This window comes from Malaclemys terrapin, chromosome 1 (assembly GCF_027887155.1).
Source record: "Malaclemys terrapin pileata isolate rMalTer1 chromosome 1, rMalTer1.hap1, whole genome shotgun sequence".
NCBI lineage: Eukaryota > Metazoa > Chordata > Testudines > Emydidae > Malaclemys > Malaclemys terrapin.
Window position 1 is genome coordinate 246,600,159 of NC_071505.1, and position 18,360 is coordinate 246,618,518.

At 39.2% G+C, this 18,360-nt stretch overlaps 1 protein-coding gene across 14 annotated transcripts in view; it reads right to left on the reverse strand.

Moving 5' to 3' along the window:
* MYCBP2 (MYC binding protein 2) overlaps positions 1–18,360 on the reverse strand; it is a 399,116-nt gene that overhangs the window by 103,218 nt on the left and 277,538 nt on the right. For 8 of the 14 annotated variants that reach the window (XM_054011672.1, XM_054011602.1, XM_054011628.1 and 5 more), the window contains 3 exons: positions 15,928–16,044; positions 14,954–15,094; positions 1,653–1,727 (listed from right to left, as the gene is read on the reverse strand). The exons of 2 other annotated variants lie outside the window; for them this stretch is intronic. In XM_054011672.1, the coding sequence (XP_053867647.1) occupies positions 1,653–1,727; positions 14,954–15,094; positions 15,928–16,044 (333 nt within the window). The remainder of the gene's footprint in view (positions 1–1,652; positions 1,728–14,953; positions 15,095–15,927; positions 16,045–18,360) is intronic. 4 more of the 14 variants (XM_054011663.1, XM_054011682.1, XM_054011611.1 and 1 more) reach the window with 2 other exon arrangements.

Below are 18,360 nucleotides of genomic sequence, written 5' to 3' on the forward strand. Positions count from 1 at the left end.
TGTAAATGAGGAATACTGTCATGGAGCTTCCACTGGCTGTAATTTAATAAAATTTCCAGTATACATGGAGATAATGGGAAGGAACACTAATACACACTTTATATCACAAAGAAACAAATATGTAGCAGTAGCAATGACCGATGTACTTTAAAAACAAGATGTGTGACCTGCATACAAAGACTATTTGCAAGTGTGGTTAATTTCTTTATTAAAATCACAATTTTTGCACTGTTCAGTTTTCAGCTCTATTTGGTGTTGATTCCCGTGTTTTGCGCCTAGAATGTTATAACACCCCTCATAAAAGGTTATAATAGCATTTCCAAGAAAACTACGGCAACTGACCCATTACACAGTATAAAGTTGTTCAGCAAAGAAGGGAATTTTCAATTCAAGTTGTGGCATTTTCTAAAGTAAATTGTTTCAAGGGGGAAAAAAGCCTAATGTTCTACAACTAGAAGCTAAGCATTTTTGTCAATTAAAGTTTCTATATATCTACAGAGCAGCAAAGCAGTTCAGTGTTGTTGCGGGGGGAAGAACAGTGAAAATGTACATTTTTAAGTCGCTAAACCAATATGCGTAATTATTTGAGAATCATTAAAAAGATTCTATGGAAACTGCTGCCTAAAAAGCAACAATAGCCTTCCAAATAATTTACAAAAGCATCTGGGAGATATTTAAAACACTTAGTCATGTATAATGCAACTGGATATTTTTCTACGAATTATGACACTTTTGAAATAGATTAGTAAAGAAGTTAGTGTAGTGTTCATCAGCATGGGTATTTTTAGTAAAAGTCATAGACAGGTCACGGGCAGTAAACAAAAATTCATGACCTGTGACCTGTCCATGAATTTTACTATATACCTTAACTAAAACTTGGGCTGGGGGTGCTCTGGGGAGGGTGGTCCGGGGCGCTGCGGGTGCTGGGTGGGGTGGCCCGGGACCCCCTCTGGTGCCGTGTGTGTGTGTGGGAGGGGGCCAGGCAGTGGCGTGTGGCCCAGGACCCCACTGATACTGGGGGGAGATAAGGGGGGGCGGGGAGAGTTGGTGGAGCAGGCTCTGGGCAGCCCCTGAGCCAGCCGCACTGGCCGCTGCAGAAGTCACGGAAGTCACAGAATCGGTCTCTTCTGTGACCTCTGTGACAGACACGCAGCCTTATTCATCAGCCGTGTTTATTAATATTTTTGAGCTGGCCCAGTTCATGGGGGACCTATTATGTTCAATTTACTGATTTTTGCAATGGACTGGGGGTGTATAGCACTGAAAACAGGGAAAGAAAAGTTTAGCAGTATACCTTGTCTATAAACATAAGCAATTGGAAGGTTCTCTTTTTAATGTTAAATGGCCAACAATGCTTGTGAATACAGTATAGTAATTAGGATGTACTATATTTAAAAGAAAATGGTTATTTTTGTGTTGCTGGAGGTTCACAGTAACCATCATTAGCATTTTGAACTAATAATTTTTCAATCTAGAGAACAGTGAGATTAAAGGAGTAGATACACAATTCTACAGTATGCTATTTACATATCTAGCATTTCCTGCAAAAATACGTCAGAATACAGCAGACTTTAAAAGGTTATTTAATATAAATGTATTTATTAATGTAAAACATCAGGATACAATGTGACTGTTCTTGACAGTTAACTCACCTGTGGGGGAAAAGCTTTAGAAGTCCTTGAAAAAAAGTCCAAATCCCTGACTCCTTGGCTAGCATTAAAGACATTCTGAGCAACAAAGTTTAAAAAAAGACAAATATCAACAAGGAAATGGGAACAAGAGAACACTGGAAGAAGATGCTAGAGACATTGTAATTCAAATTGTCTGCATTCTAACATCAATATTAAAATAAATTGACTTTTTAAAATGAAGTCACTTGAGTCCATTGCTCACCATTGCAAATAATCTGGTAAACAAAAACAGATTCGTATGTCAAAAGCTCTAAACGGATGTAGTGTGTCATGCCATTTACTGAAATAAGAGCCAGACATCTGTTAAAGCTTGAGACTTGTGCAAGACAAACCCCACACTCCTGTCACAGTGAAACCACATATGTTCCAGTGCAAGCCAGATGTGTTTTATGACAAGAGAGTCTGCTGCTTTCTAAAGATTATTTGAGTGAATTAATGTGACATGGCTGAATGTGGACTTTCAGCCACCCAATTCATAACAAGAAAGATATATAAAGTATTAAGCTGTCTTCAAAATAGTTGGAAAACAAATTATTGCCATACAGTACAACCTCACTAGTATGCACATCTAAAATTTGCATACAAAAATAGTATCTTCTCCCCATTATACCAGAAGAAAAACTAAAATAGAATGCGATAGGAGGGATTATCACAAAGAATTTATTAGTAGTACAAAATATACATTTACTAGTACATTATAAAATACAATAAAATAAATGCATTCTAAAATAAATGAATGAGTTTTAGCAAGCTGCAATTGCTGTCCCATTCAGTAGGTATTAGTGAGGTTCTACTGTACATTTTAAAGAACTTTCACAATGCAGCTAGGAAAATATTCATTAATCTTCGGGGAAAAAAATAAAAACCTATTCTCACATTAAAATACAAACTTTATTTCTTTCCACTTCAAAGAAACTCTCCCTGCTCCTGTCATATGCAAGCAAAATTTCATCTCTATTTAATGCAGAGTGTTAATTAACTATCATCAAAATGAATCTATTCTGCAGCATCTCTTTGGAATAGCAACACTTATCTAGACTAACAAAACATGCTTATTATTAAAATCATGTTTCCTAGGCCTATTTTGACAAGGAAATTAAATGAAATCCTTGAACAGCAGTCATATTACAGTTTAACAATGGTATATAGGAGAAGTAATGAACTGTTTTAGATTACCAAAAAAAAAAAAAAGGTCATACAGAAAGCTTCTGACAAGTTTTTCCATACATTGCTTTTCCAAGGTTGTACATATGTTAAAAACAATGTAAGCAAAAAAAAAAAAAACAAAAAACAAAAAACCCACAACCCACTAAAATAAACCATCTCAAACACAGATCAAGTTTTACTAACATGAAAAATCAAAAAACTAGAACAGAACAATACTAATTCTGACACCTTTTTAGAATACATTATATTCATGTAGTGCTGGAACAGGCACATTTACACACAAACAAGGTGGCTGATGTCCTTCCTGTTAAGGTAGAAAGATGAAATATAGACCCAGACTTTTGGCATGAATCTAAGAGAACTATTAAAGCCTATATTTGTCTGATCAGTTTATTTTTTTATTCAATTTATATTAACAGATTGAATGTCTAATTTTGCCATTTATTCTCAATGTCTATTCTTAACAGAGAAATGCAGACTTTCCATACATAAAACAACATCAAAAATGATTTTTCTGGTGCTCTCTTTCGAAGTTGCATATTATTATTTTTGTGTTATAAAGCTGTAGGTGAATGCAATGAACACGAAATTATCAGCAGGAAAAAAAGCACTATAATGGCTGTGCAACAATGAATATACCAAATTTATGGCTTATAATATGCTGAATGCCAGTTTAAAGGAATGTACATGCATGTGTATGTTGGTTTAAAAACACCGAATAAAATTCTGCCAGATTGAAAACAATGTTTCCATTTTGAAGGAAAAAAATTAGATTGACAGACCAGCAAACGCGTCACATTTTAGCCCTTCGGCTGCCATTTGTAGACTCTCAATTCCTATTTTTTCCTTTGCAAACCAATTTTGAACAAAAAATCTCATTCTTTACACACAATTTTTTCATTAAGATTTGAAAATATTTTAAATGCAAATTACTTAAATAACATTTTAGCAGAGAATTTGGAGAGAGTTTAACAATTTTAAATAATTTGAATTTTCTGAAGCACAGTGTTGCAATCATTTTTCTATCTTAGAGTGTGCTTTTACTGTGAAAACAACTCTAAAATGACATACTGGGAATCAATTTTTATTGTGCTTCAATGATTTCATATCAAATTCCCTCAGATTACAAGACACTTTCCCCTCCCCGCCCCTAAACTCTGCCAATTAAACCTGTGATCTGGAAGTTAAACCGTATTCTTTTCTTCTTATGCCCTGCCACTACAGTAAAGGTTCAGGAGGCCAAATTCTTCCTGCAGGGACACCTATACGACCCTGTTGGCCTACAACGGGCACAAGTGTAACAGAGCAATGTCTGGCTTGCAGAAGACAGTTTTTCTCATTAACGAATGAAATTTGAAATTAAGTAATTGAGAGACACACAAACACAGTATCACTCTTTAGAGCAGAACCACACTTGAAAATTATATTAATCTAGTTTCTCACAAGAGAAACCTAAATTTCTCCCCATTACATATTGTTCAATGGTTCATATATCTTTTTGTTATTAGTAATACTTTGTATTTATATAGCATCTTCTATAAGAGGGCCTCCAAATCCTTTCTGTACATAATAAACTAAACTTCACAACATCCATACGAATGAGGTATTATAACCATTTTACAATGAGAAAACCAACGTACAGGGAGATTAAGTAATTTGTCCAAGACTACAATCCACTTGGGCCAGAGCCAGGAATAGAACCATGGCCTCATGAATTCCAGATTCTCTGCTTTAACTACTTCTGCCCCTAAACTGAATCTTTTAATTGAAATGTGCAACATAATAGTGTCACCAATTACAATACTGTTCTTCAACCAAATGGGGTTTGGACTATAAACAGCAACACATTTTCTATGTTTTGAAGATGTATGAAAATTCTCTCCAAACTGAAATTTGGCATAAATATCTTAGCCCAGAATGACTTATCTCCCAGTCATCAAAACATGTTAATTACATTTTTTAAACATAATACCTGTACAGATTTTAAAAACTTTACAGAATTTTTCTCTCTATAATTTTAAAATGACATTTTAAAAAATGAAATTTCACAAGTCAATATCCCACAGCATGCAGTAGTTCGATATTATTGTATGGCATGAGTAGCCCTGAGCAAGAAATGCTAAAATCAGTCAAATCATGGGAGTTAAAGTCTAATCCAAGTCTTCTATTTGCTTAACAGAGTCAAACCATAGGGTGAGGATGAATTTTCACTCTAAGTAGTGAATGAGGACTGTGTCTTAGAGCACACAGGAAAGCAGTCTTTTCACATATACAGTTACATCATCTATAAATTCAATTAAAAATATCCAATATTAGGATAAAGAATTTAAATATAAAAAAGAATTTCAGAAGTAAAGGTTCACCCAGCATCAACTTGGCTATACTGCACTTACAACATGCATACTGAATTAACTCTCCACTAAATAGGTAGTATGTAACAATTCATTCTTAAATTTAGTCATGTTCACAAAGAAGCTGAAAATGGTATATCATGGGCCAACCAAGCAGGAAAAGGCTAAGAGAAAATTATCCCAGTGCTCTGCAAATTCCTTTGCTCTGCATTCAGTAGTACATAAGAATGTACATAGTGATCTAGAATTTGGTCTTCTGATACTATAAAGTTTAAATGTGTCTCCAAAACTGCGAGCCTTTCCAAAGTCTGCCATGACTGCTATGATAATCCAGTTCACTCGCATTTAACAAAAACCACACACAAAGGAATGGTAGGATAGAACCTTCTTAAAATAGTCCCTTGTCTCTGGAACAATGCCCTAAAGGAAATCAAGAAGAGTCCTACACTATCAAGTGATGATGCATGATTCAACTTTTCACCAAAACACTCTCCAAATAACCAACTAGAGGAAAATATCAGCTTCATGTTTAAAATTATTTAAAAAATTAAAAATCAGTAATTCCCTTATCACCAGAGCTTAAATGGCATCAAAATGAGTCCACAGTCCTCTATCATAGAAAGTTTACCAAATATATTTCATCTTAACTTTCAATTGCATGAATGTTTCTATTTGCCATGAATTTTATGAGTAAGTAACCTTAAACATAATTTGATGGTTCTTAATTTTTCATGTTCCATTGTTTCTGACATCTTCATTCAACTCTGAATATTTTATTGTGATAGCAGTGACATTAATCCTCTTTGGTGAATCACTTCTTTTGAGAGTGAACACAGTGTACATTCTACCAAGGAAGGAAAGCAACTTTGCTGTAATAGAAAACGGTCTTGAACTATCTGACAAATACTGACAAGCCGGAACTTGCTGATATAAATGCCTACTTTTCCAGTGATGCAAAATAACTTATAAACTGAAGACTGTTTTACAGAGAAATTATAAACACTATTAATAATAAATAAGACCCTATTTGAATCACGTGACGATTGTACAAAATTTGTGGTTGTGGACAAGCCATGGAAAGTCGCAGAAAAGTAATAATGTACCTTATTATTTGCGGTAATAAGGTCCATTATTACTTTTCCGTGATTTTCTGCTGTGGGCCGCCTGGGGCTGAGAGTGGAAGCTCCTGCTGTTAGCAGCCCATTGTCAGCCACCTGGGGGCCGAGAGGGGGGCTCCCGCTGTTTGCCGCCTGGGGCTGACAACAGCTGCCCAAGGCTGACATTCAGGGCTCCCACTATTGGGGCAGCCAGGGCTCCGTCAGCACTGGGCACCGCGGGGTTCCCGCTGTCGAAATTGCAGTGGAAGCCTAATATTGCAGGGTCTGCAATTTCTGCAATACTGTGAATTAAGTAGGGCCTTAATAATAAATTATAAATAATATCATCAACTCCCTCACTATGAGTGATTAACATGAAATCCTGTGGAGATAGTTGTATTTCATAGTATTAAGTACTGAACTAATTGAGTAGAAGTATAGAACCACTTTTTAAGGTTTAAAATAATGTGGGTTAGCTTTTGAATAAGTCTTAAAATGATCGTTTCCACATTTTTTACTTCTATGGATTCTGAATCAATGTAATTCACTATGCCTGTTACCATAAAGTCAGGCAGTGGACTGTTGGGAGAGAACAAGTTACTTACCTGCACAGATGTTTTGTCCCTATGGGTGTGCAGCTGTAGGATGTGTGCGTGCCTGTGTGCTCTCTATGGGTCCCCACCTGTGTACTATTCAACCCTGTGCTCTAGAGCAAGGGTGTACAGAGAGGAGTGGACCCACTACTGTTCCAGTTTCTTAACTATAGAGCCTAGAATACTCTGCAGCAGAGGAAAAGGAATGACTGAGATGGAACACCCAACATCTCAAAAAACTCAAGTTACTGTGCAGGTAAGTAATCTCTCATCCTTCTTCGAGTATATGTACCTATGGGTTGCTCCACTGTAGGAAACTCCCAAGCAATAACGCAAATGGAGTTGGGTGTTGAGGAGGCAGATCCAACATGGTTCGGACGACAGCATCACCAAAAGTTGCTTCGGTCTTTGATGCAGGTAGAATAGCATAAAGTTTGGAGAATGAGTGAACTGAGGACCAGGTTGTGGCCCTGTAAATTTCCAGTATGGGATCGGCCTTAAGAATGACTATAGTTGTGGACTGAACTCTGGTAGAGTGGGTTGTCACTTGAGGAGAGGGGACCACATCCCAGTAGCTTCATAGTAGGCCAGGGTGCAACCCGAAACCCACGCTGTGTGGAAACTGACTCTCCCTTCATTCTTTCAGCAAAGGATACAAATAGTCTGGGCAAAGCCCTAAAGGTTCTTTGCCTGTCCAGATCAAAAGGCAAGTGATTTTGTAATATCTAAGTGTGGACACTAGCCCGTTCTCTTGAGACACTGGACTTAGGGTAAAATAACAGCAAATGGCTATCCTGATTGATAGGAAAATCTGATCAGACCTTCAGCAGAAACTAAGGATGGTGGCACAGCAGAAGATAGTATATGGTGGCTTGGCTACCAACTCCCTGAGTTCTCCTATCCTTCTGACTGAGGTGATAGCTACCAGGAATGAAGCCTTCAGAGAGAGATGAAGGAATAAACAGGTACTAATAGGCTTGACCAGGGGGTTTCTTAACACGTTGAGGATTAGACTGAGGTCTCATGGAGGTATGGGGTTCCAGACACAAGAAAATAAATTAGATAAGTCCTTAATACATCTTGCTGTGGTAGGGTGGGCAAAGCCAAAGGGCCCTCAATAGGGAAATGGAAGGCATACAGCTACCAGGTATACCTTACCAAAGCTCACTGACAGTCTGTGTGTTTTTAATTTTCAGCAGGTAATCAAGGATCTTCAAGAAACTTCAGAAAAAGATACAGCATGGCAGGAGCACCAGAAAAGGAAGCATTTCCACTTCTACCATAAATTTTATATGTGGGAGTCATCCGACTGCTCAAAAGTACAGCCTGGATTTCTGCCAAGCAACCTAACTCTAAACGAGAAAACTATCAAGGAGCCAGGCTTTAAGGCTCAGTGACATGAGGCTAGGATGGCTCAGGGTGTCGGAGTTCTGTGTCAGGACATCTGATCTCACAGGGAAGCGTTGAGGCATCGCCACAGACAAATGAAGTAGATCTGAATACCACACGTGTCTTGACCATGAAGTTGCTATTACCATGGCCCTTGCCTGCTCCTGCCTCAATTTGATTAAGGTCATGACAATTAGTGTGTATTGGATGGTAAGTGCAGAGAAGGAGGAGGAGCCAGGGAAGTAGGAGAAGGTCCCCTAAAGAACTGCAGCTGCCTACCCCAATGGTGCAGAAGATTTGGTATTTCACATTTGTTGGATTTGCAAAGAGATCCACTCTAAGGTGGCCCCATGTTTGGCAGATGCTGTGAAAAACAATTTGTTGAGCTCCCTCAAGTGGTTCTGATGGAAGTTCCTGCTCAAGGAATCTGCCACAGTGTTTTGGAGGTGTGGTAGGTTAACTGGAGATCTCTATGTGGTGGGCAATCTACGATTTCCATAGTTCTAGTGACAATGCATAAGGACCAGGATTTGTTGTATTAATTTAGATGGGATATATGGGCTAAAGATGTTAATATAACCCAGTCACACTGTCCAACATTAAACAGTGTTAAATAAGGTTCGGGGTTTGTTATACAGAGACCATAGCCTTAACACCATGGCAAATGAATAATTAAACATCCTATTAACCTTTTATTAACGATAAAGAAGGAAAAACAGTTACCACATTTGAAATGTACAGTATAAAATAAGATTTCATTTTAACATCCTTTGTTCCCTTTCCCTTTAGTGGAGAGAATTTTTAGAAGGAAAACCCCCTTATCTGACAGTCTCTTAGACAGAATTAAAGATGGTACTAAATATCCTTTTGGGGAAAAGAGAAGAAATTAGCTGAGATGAGCTGGAGCTGTTGTTGTTAAGATTAAATTCTCTTTTATCCCAGATGGTGTTGGGAATTCAGCTGGAGATAGCAGAGGTGGTGATGATATTTGGTTGCCTCTCTCTGGCCTGATCAGACCATCTCTCAAAATTAGAATGACGAAGGCTGGAGTCCCAGGAGATGGTGGGGGTGACAGACATGATGGTGAAGCTTGCTTGCTTCAGGAGCCTCTGCCTGTATTTCCTATTTCCTTCCTGAACGCTCTTTCTTTAAGGACCCCAAAAGGGACTGGTGGGTGGAATTCATCCCATCATTATTTTGTCAACCAACTGGGCTAATGTAAGAACCTAAGAATGGCCATACTGTGTCAGACAAATGGTCCCTCCTGCCCAGTTTCCTGTCTTCCGACAGTAACCAATGCCAGATACTTGAAAGGGAATGAACAGAACAGATAAATAGTCAAGTAAACCATCCCCTATTAACAACCGACTGTCAGAGGCTTAGAGGAACCTGGAGCATGGGGTTGCATCCCTGACCATCTTGGCTAATAGCCATTGATGGATCCATCCTCCATGAACTTACCTAGTTCTTTTTGGAACTCAGTTATACTTTTGGTCTTCACAACATTCCCCCAGCAATAAGTTCCACAGTTTGACTATGAATTGTGTGAAGAAATATTTCCTTACATTTGTGTTAAACCTGCAGCATATTAATTTCATTGGTGATCCCCAATTCTTATGTTACATGAAGGAGTAAACAACACATCATTCACTTTCTCCATACCATTCATGATTTTATAAACTTCTGTCATATACCCCCTTAATCATCCTTTTCCAAGCTGAACAGTCCCAGCTTTTCAATCTCTCCTCAAATGGAAGTTGTTTCATACCCCTGCTCATTTTTGTGGCCCATATTTCTACCTTTTTCATTTCTAATATATCTTTTTTCAGATGGGGCAACCAAAACTGCATGGAGTATTCAAGGTGTGGGTGTACCACGGATTTATATAGTGGCATTATGACATTTATTGTCTTATCTATCCCTTTCTTAGTGGTTCCTAACTTTCTATTAGCTTTTTTGACTGCTGCTGCACATTGAACGTATAGCTATCCTCCAGTCATTTGGCACCGAAGCTGATTTAAATGATAAGTTACAGACTACAGTTAATAGTTATGCAATTTCACATTTGAGTTTCTTCAGAACTCTTGGCTGAATACCATCTCATCCTGATGACTTATTACTGTTTAATTTATCAATTTGTTCCAAAACGTCTTCTAATGTCACCTCAATCTGGGACAGTTCCTCAGATTTGTCACCTAAAAAGAATGGCTCAGGTTTGGGAATCTCCCTCACATCCTCAGCTGTGAAGACCGATGCAAAGAATTCATTTAGTTTTTCCACAATGGCCTTATCGTCCTTCAGTGCTCCTTTAGCATCTTGATCATCCAGTGACCCTACTGGTAGTTTAGCAGGCTTCCTGCTTCTGTCGTACTTAAAAACATTTTTTGCTATTACTTTTCGAGTCTTTGGCTAGCTGTTCTTCAAATTTTTGGCCTTCTTAATTATATTTTTACACTTCATTTCCCAGAGTTTATGCTCCTTTTATTTACCTCACTAGGATTTAACTTTCACTTTTTATATAGGCATCAAAGATATTTTGTGGACTGCCCTGTTACTTTTTGTCTTGCCTTTTTAATGTAGTTGTGTTTTCTAATGCCATCTCCAAAAATTAGCCTCTTCCCCTTGTCTTCATCACTTGAGCCTAGATGCATATTGGCTGGATTTTTGTCACCATCCCCAATAGGTCCTTTTTAAAGTTTAAAGCTCTCCTTGTCAGGTTAGCCAGACGATGTCCAAAGATGCTCTTCCTAGCATTTGATAGATGGAGCCCATCCCAGCACAGGAGCCCTCTTTCCTGGAACATGAGCTTGTTGTCGAAGAAGCCAAAGCCCTCTCACCAACACCACCTGCGTAGTCATGCATTTACTTCCATGATTCAACAGTCCTACCCCAGGCCTTTTCCTTCAACAGGGAGGATGGACAAGAACACCACTTGCACCCCAAACTCTCTTATCCTTCTTCCCAGAGCCACAAAGCCTGCAATGACCCACTCTAGGTCATTCTTGGTAGTATGGTTGTTGCCCACGTGAATAAGTAGGAAGAGGTAGCGGTCTGAGGGCTTGATGAGTCTCGGCAGACTCTGTGTCACATGTTCAGTGCAGACGTGATGGAGAACTTGTCCTGGGGTAGACTGGCTCTAGTAGCTAGAGAGTCTAGAGTATCTCCAGTAAAATCTATTTGCTGAAGGTGTGGATTTTCCAAGGTTGGTGCATAGGCCTATGGACTGAAACAGGGCTAGGACCTTCTTGTCTGTCAACTGTTGTGGGGCGGCCCTTGAGGAGCCAATCGTTCAGACAAATATTGCTATATCCCTCCGATGCAGGTGAGCCATGACTAAACAAGAGGATCTTTGTAAAGACCCATGGTGCCACAGAGAGGTTGAAGGGAAGGAACCAATACTGATAATGTTCTCTGCCTATGCCAAAGCACAGAAAGTATTTACAGGAGGGGTGCACAGCAACATGAAAATACGCATCCTGAAGATCAAGGGCAACAAATGAATTGCTCTAATTTTGGGGTGGGTTACTGTAGTCAGAGTCACCATCCTGAAATGCTGTGAAAGAATGTAGGTGTTCAGGTTTCTGTGGTCCAAGATTGGCCTCCAGTCACTGTTTCTTTTGGGGACCTTCTTCTGACAAATGTGGGAGAACTAGATCTGTTGTATCCAGACACAGGAGGGAATGGACTCCTGCTTTAAGAGACCCCCTGAGAGGGGTCCCTGCAGAGGGAAGGGGAGGAGAGTTGCAGAAAGAATGGAAACCTCCCTACCTGTGACTTCCTTTTGACAACCTAGACAAGTGTCACAAACACCCCCCTCCTGTGGATCTGCTGATCAAACCCACCATCCCACCCCATCTCCCTTTGCGCACCACTATCCACTTTATTTCTTGGGATAGTATCACAGACATGTGAATCCTAAAGATGGGGTCTACAAGACTAAAATCGACTGCATAGGAAAGTGGTGGCGTGGTATTAACACCTCATCATGGGAGAAGGAGGACTTGTGTGATGGAAACGGCTCTTCCATTGGTAGCTGTTGTTCCTCCTATACTACTTCTTGTGTTAGGGAGACATGATACCAGTGACTGAACTTGTGGTGCCAGTGGTGGTTATGGCACCGACAGGTATTGCAAAAATGGCCTCTTCCGGGCCCCATAAGAGGCTAAGAAATTTCGATAGCCTCATAGTGCTGCCAGGTAAGGGAAGGGACCCCAGGGTATTCATGTTTTGAATGCCTGGGGCATCTTATGGGTTCTAATGAGTCCTCCTTGCGGTACACTTCAAGAGGCATAGGGTGGTAAGGTAGTGAGTTAAAGCTTTGCAACAAAATTTCTGAGTCCAAAGGCAAGACCCCTAGGTATTGGTGCTGGGGCCAGTAACAAAGGCCAAGAAGGTGATAGACAAACTGAAGGATGGATCGGTACTGGAAGGTTGGCTCCTGCTGTCAGGTGTAAGGGGTTGATGACAGAGAGCATAGCAGTACTGGAGGGAAGAGTCTCTTGGTGGCCCTTAAGGGAGGACTCTGGGTCCTTGGAGATTAACTGATTCTCTTGAGAGAGGAATCTCATGAGGGTGTTAGAGGGCTATGGTAGTGGATACTCAGAACTGGGAGTGGTACCGGACCCTAGGCAGGCACGGTAACCAAGCTGGCATCGAAGACGGCACCAAAGTGGCGATTAAAATCATATCTCTGTGCTCTGAATGCATACAACCCAAAGAGGATAGTACTGGAGAGGGAGCAGAGGTTCAATAAGAGCTCCAAGAGAATGTCAAGACGAGTGCCTTAGGCTTTTTGAAGCTTTTCATTTTAGCACAGTCTCAATGCCTGGAAGATGCCACAAACAATACTGGGGATGGTACCTCATGGTGCTTCTTACTGGCAGACTTACTGGGGTGGAACATCATCTTAGGTGGTATTGATGCCTTGGCATTGGGGTTTGTTGAAATCTTAAATGGTATCTATTATTGGACATGACGTCTCCCTGCAGTCATTTCTAAGGGGTGACTTATTCCTTCTTCTGGACTTGCTTTCAGGGGAATGAGGCTCTCTTTTCTTATAGTGCTGTGTCTGAAGCAGCCTTGGTCTCCTGTACAGCCTGAGAGGATGAGGCCAAAGTAGGGGGGAATTGGGACCCTGTGGTCCTTAGGGAACATTCCAACATCACTCTTCTTTCTTTGAGAAACCTGCTTTTAAACCTCATGCCAACCTTGCACATGGACGGGATGTTTGAATGTCTGAGACACCAGTGATAGCTGGAGTGTTTGTTGCTCCATGGGAAACATCTAAAGCAAGTCTGGAAAGGTTTGAATCCTGGGGCCTTTGGCATACCCCCGAAGTTAGGCCACTGAGCAAAGTGACTGAGGAATCTGTCCTAGCTGGACATTAGGGGAAGGAGTGGCAACACACCCCACACCCCAAGCCAAAACTGTATTAAAGTAAAAACTAAATACTAAAGTAAAATAAAGGCAAGAGAAGAAGCTTCTAGGAAGCAGTGGACACCACAGTTGCTTCATCTCAAGCTGCAGGCATCTGAGAAGGTACGGAAGTGGCAGCAGGGCCTCTCCTCCCTATAAACTCTTGCTCTGGAGCTCAAGGTTGTATGCACAGGAACGGATACTACTAATTTAAATCTCAGACTGAGAGCACCCAGGCGAGTGCACATTCTACAGTGGCACCCATAGGGACATATACTTGAAGAAGACTGTGTGTTTACAGATACTTCCATTGATATGATTTCTATTGGGAAAGATCCCAAAATAAAGGTGATGTTCTGTCAACCTATGATTTTATTGGCAAGAAGGAAAAATCTAAAGGTTTTGGTTTCCTGATGTAACTGATGTACACATTTAGATACTATGAAGCAAGAGAAGGAACTGTCTACTTTCAAGTTCTAGTGCTTGTGTTTTTCGTCTTAAAGCTACACATCTACATTTTGCTTATTGTTATTATAAATTCATTAACATGATTTTTTTTCTCAAACTTTGGGAAAATCTTTTGATGGCAAAACATTGCTGGCTAATGTGAAGACAACTGTGAAATCCACGGAGACTGATCAATGAAAAAGTAGTAGAACCTAAAGAGCATTCCAACAGTGTAAAATTTTTACTCCCAGTAACACCACTATTTCACCTGAGTTGGCTTATCAATTGTACTGCATTGCCATAAAATGGGTGTAATAATATTCTGAAAAAGACTAAAAGGACCCAAACATGAAATGAAAAACTCCTCCCCATCTATAAAACAAATAAATATTAAGCTAATGTGTGCAAATCGCAGCCTCAATGGGCAGTGTTATGAATAATTAAGTTTAAGACTTGTATAAAAAACAATTGGTGCAGACCACACACTCTCTAATACGATTGATCCTCTGTGCAAAATTATAGTCATGGCCCCTGCTTTGTTGTTTGTTTCTTTTTTTTTTTTTTTCTTTCTTTTTTTTTTTTTGGGGGGGGGGGGGGGGAGAATGTTTAGCATAAAGGGCCTTAACCTTTCTACACTCCACCCTCATTACACAGTAGCCCTGAAGAATTCAAACAAATATAAGGCAATATGTAGTACAGTGTGGTTTACCTCAGGACTGAACAGTTGCAGCCTTAATTAAAGAAAACCTTGTAATGAGGACAGAGTGTACTGCTAGTATTCTTCAAAGGCACCTTTTACTTACATCAACAGGGACCAGAAGGCTCTTGCCAAGATGCTGGTTAAAAGAGAGGCACCAGGCTTCAGTGTAACCATTCATGTTAGGAACATACTTCTTTATTGTTTCATCATTCAGTCTCAGCCATACACCATCATCATTGTGGATCTATGGGAAACAAGCAACAAAAACGAGCCATGCCTTCCTGCAACTAATACATAGCTAGCAAGGACTAAAAGATTTCAGACCAGGCAGCAATGGGTAACATTAGAGGTAAGCTCTTTGCTATTATGGTAGGAGATATGGAAAGATAGGGAAGAGTGTTGAGGAATTTAAAGCAGCAAAGAATGCCAAAACAGTATGAAGAATACGTTTTAAAAAGCTAAGTTGTGAAAGTCACTTGTACTAGGCAGCAAAAGTAAAAAGAACCACTAGAAAAATTCATTAAGAATTAAAGTCAGGCCTTTCCTCATAAAAATTACTTCTCCCCACCTTTCACTTTTATGTTGCATCAGCACCACCTTGGCTTTTATAACTTCAGTTAAATATGAAGTTACATTATAAGGACAGTACATGCACAATTACTCACAATGTTATGATCTTTCAGAAATATAAATGAAAGATTCATGAAAATACTTTCTACAACTTCAAAATTTTAATGTAGTGTTTAATATATAGATTAAATGTTAGAACAGCCAATCCCTAGAGATACCATAGCAAACGTTTAACATAATGAGCTTTTACTATTACTACTCCACTTCTTCAGACTGCAGTCTCAAGGTTTGTTGTAGGAGTCTTAAAAGAAGTAAATAAATAAAAATAAGTAAAACAACATCTTGAAAAACTGGACTGATGTAAAATACAAAAATCTAAATATTTGATGCACATTTATTTAAATTACAGATAAGGCAATGTCTATACATGAAAATTAGATCATTTATTTACATAGATTATTTACATCTTCACCCCTTTTTTTCCAACAGCAGTTTCTTATGAATTACCTCGTCAATAAAAGTGATGGATCCATTGACTTTCACTATGCCTATTTGCTCACTCTGAAGGGAAGGGTGGCTACGGATACGAAGCCCTGCACTGTCCTTGGCCACAAATTTGCGAACCTAAGAAAGGCAAAGGCAGACAGTAAGGAAGAAAAAAATTGGAAGAGAATTCTCAAGAGTATACAGAAATAGGTTCAACAGATTCTGAAATGTTACAGTGATAAGATGGCAGTCTCAAGAGTTTGTTGCTAGTTTCCCATGGCTGCTGTATAAAGCTTCCATTTTTATTTATAACTGATAAAAAAATCTAATAGCAAAACTATGCTCAACTAAAACAACATCTATTATATGAACGTAAGAACAACAGAAATTTCTATGAATTATCTTCACATTTTATTTCTTTAAAGTTTCAATGTTAGTTTAGTTTTGTGGTTTTTTTTGTTTTTTTAACAGGTCCATAAACCGCAGCCCAAGATCACTATAGTTTCTATTTGGTGGAGCATCTCAACATTACAGCTTTGGTGAAACATTGTTTCTAATTGATATCTGTCAAAATTTGGCTAAATGATGTTTCAAACGCCAATCTGAAGCCAGTAGCTATCCCTCATTGTATCTGTGCCGTAACCATCCAGTTGTTTACCCCTTCCTCATAGCAAGTTTACATCAGGCCCTCCTTATTGCTGTTTTGATTTGCAATAATCCCTATTGCACCCAAATCTTCTTACTGCCATTCTTCTCCCAACCTACCCCACTATCAGATTTCTGCCCTATGCTGGGTGAATTTAAACTCTTGAAGCTTAGTGGTTTAAGATATACATACAGTCTAAGGAGTATGTGTTCTTCCTCACTCTTGCAATCTATATTTTAAAACTAAGTTTTCCAGCATCAACAAACTTTTCATGTAAAAACTGACAATACTGTAACACAAAATCTTTACTGACCCTTTGAATCATGTTGATAAGAAAAAAAAGTATTAAAGATATTTAACCCTTCTGAAGTGCATTAATCTTCTTTTTAAAAGAAACTATATTAAGTTCCTAAAAGTATTTGTAACGCTTTTTACAAACATTTTCATTTGAAAAACTCTTTATAGAAAATAGTAATAAATTAAAGCAAAATATGATCCTTACATCTTTTCTGTACATCTATTTACTTCAAGATACTATATTTAGTATTTTGTTCATATTAGCAATCCTCTCCCTTAAGGGATCTAAAGAAAGATCTCTCTTCCAGCAGGCAGCACAAAGGCCATGTCTACACTATCAGCTAAATCGGCACTGCTGCATTTGGTGAGTCTAGTGAAGACATGCTAAGTCAATGGGAGTGCGCTCTCCTGTTGATGTCTGTACTCCACCTCCCCAAGGAACCGAAGCGATGTCTATGGGAGACGCTCAGTATAGACGCTGCTGTAAGTTGACCTAAGTTGTAATTCTCATAACACCACTGATCTTCATAAAATGCAGTGTTAATTCACTACTGACAGCGTCCCCAACTTGTTGCCAAAGCTATGGGAACTAGGATTGCTGTATTAGCACCCAAAAAGTGAATGAGTGCAACGATTCAAATGGTAGATGGGTAAAATCTTGGAATTACAGATTTTAGTTCCAGGGAGAGACAATCTATGATGGATTTAACACTATGGCTCAGAGCTATGCAGATGACTGAGGAGAGGTTGTTTTCCCTGCAGCAGCCAATGTCAGGGTTTCTAACTGTAGTTAGAAGTAAATGAGGTTTAGAACTGTTGACAGACTGAAGGAACTACAATATACTACAGATTAGAAGGCTCCACTGATTCAGCAATGACCTCCTCTTTGCCCATGATACCAGCCACAATACTCTGTTAGTCTCCTTTTTCCCCCACTCTGCCCCCTATATACTGAATGTCCTCTACATCAACCAGTGCTCAAGCCACAGCTCTTCTCTTAATTTAAAAGAGATTTCTGACCAGTCACTTCTTCCATGGAACCCACAAGAAGTTAAGCAAATAAAATATTCCAATAACCCCTTCTTCCCTCCTTCCAAAAAATCCTCAAATTATTTCTTCCTCTCAGGCCTCGTATACACTATGGGGGCAAGTCAACCTAAGTTACGCAACTCCAGTGATGTAGCTTAGGTCGACTTACTGTGGTGTCTACTCTCCTGTCAACTTACCTTATGCTTCTCGTTCCAGTGGAGTACCGGAGTTGATGGGAGAGCGATCTGCGATCGATTTAGTGGGTCTTCAATAGACCCACTAAATCAACCCCCGCAGCATCGATACCTGGTAAGTGTAGACATGCCCTGAGCTTCCAAGTGGAGCCCACCATCTGTCTGTTTCCATTATATCGTCTCCATTTTGTGTCTAGTACAGTGTCAGGCACATTGTCGATTCATTGAGTTTTGTTCCATATTGATTCCAAGCCATATCCTCAAGTATGAAAGTTTTTGCTTGTTTTG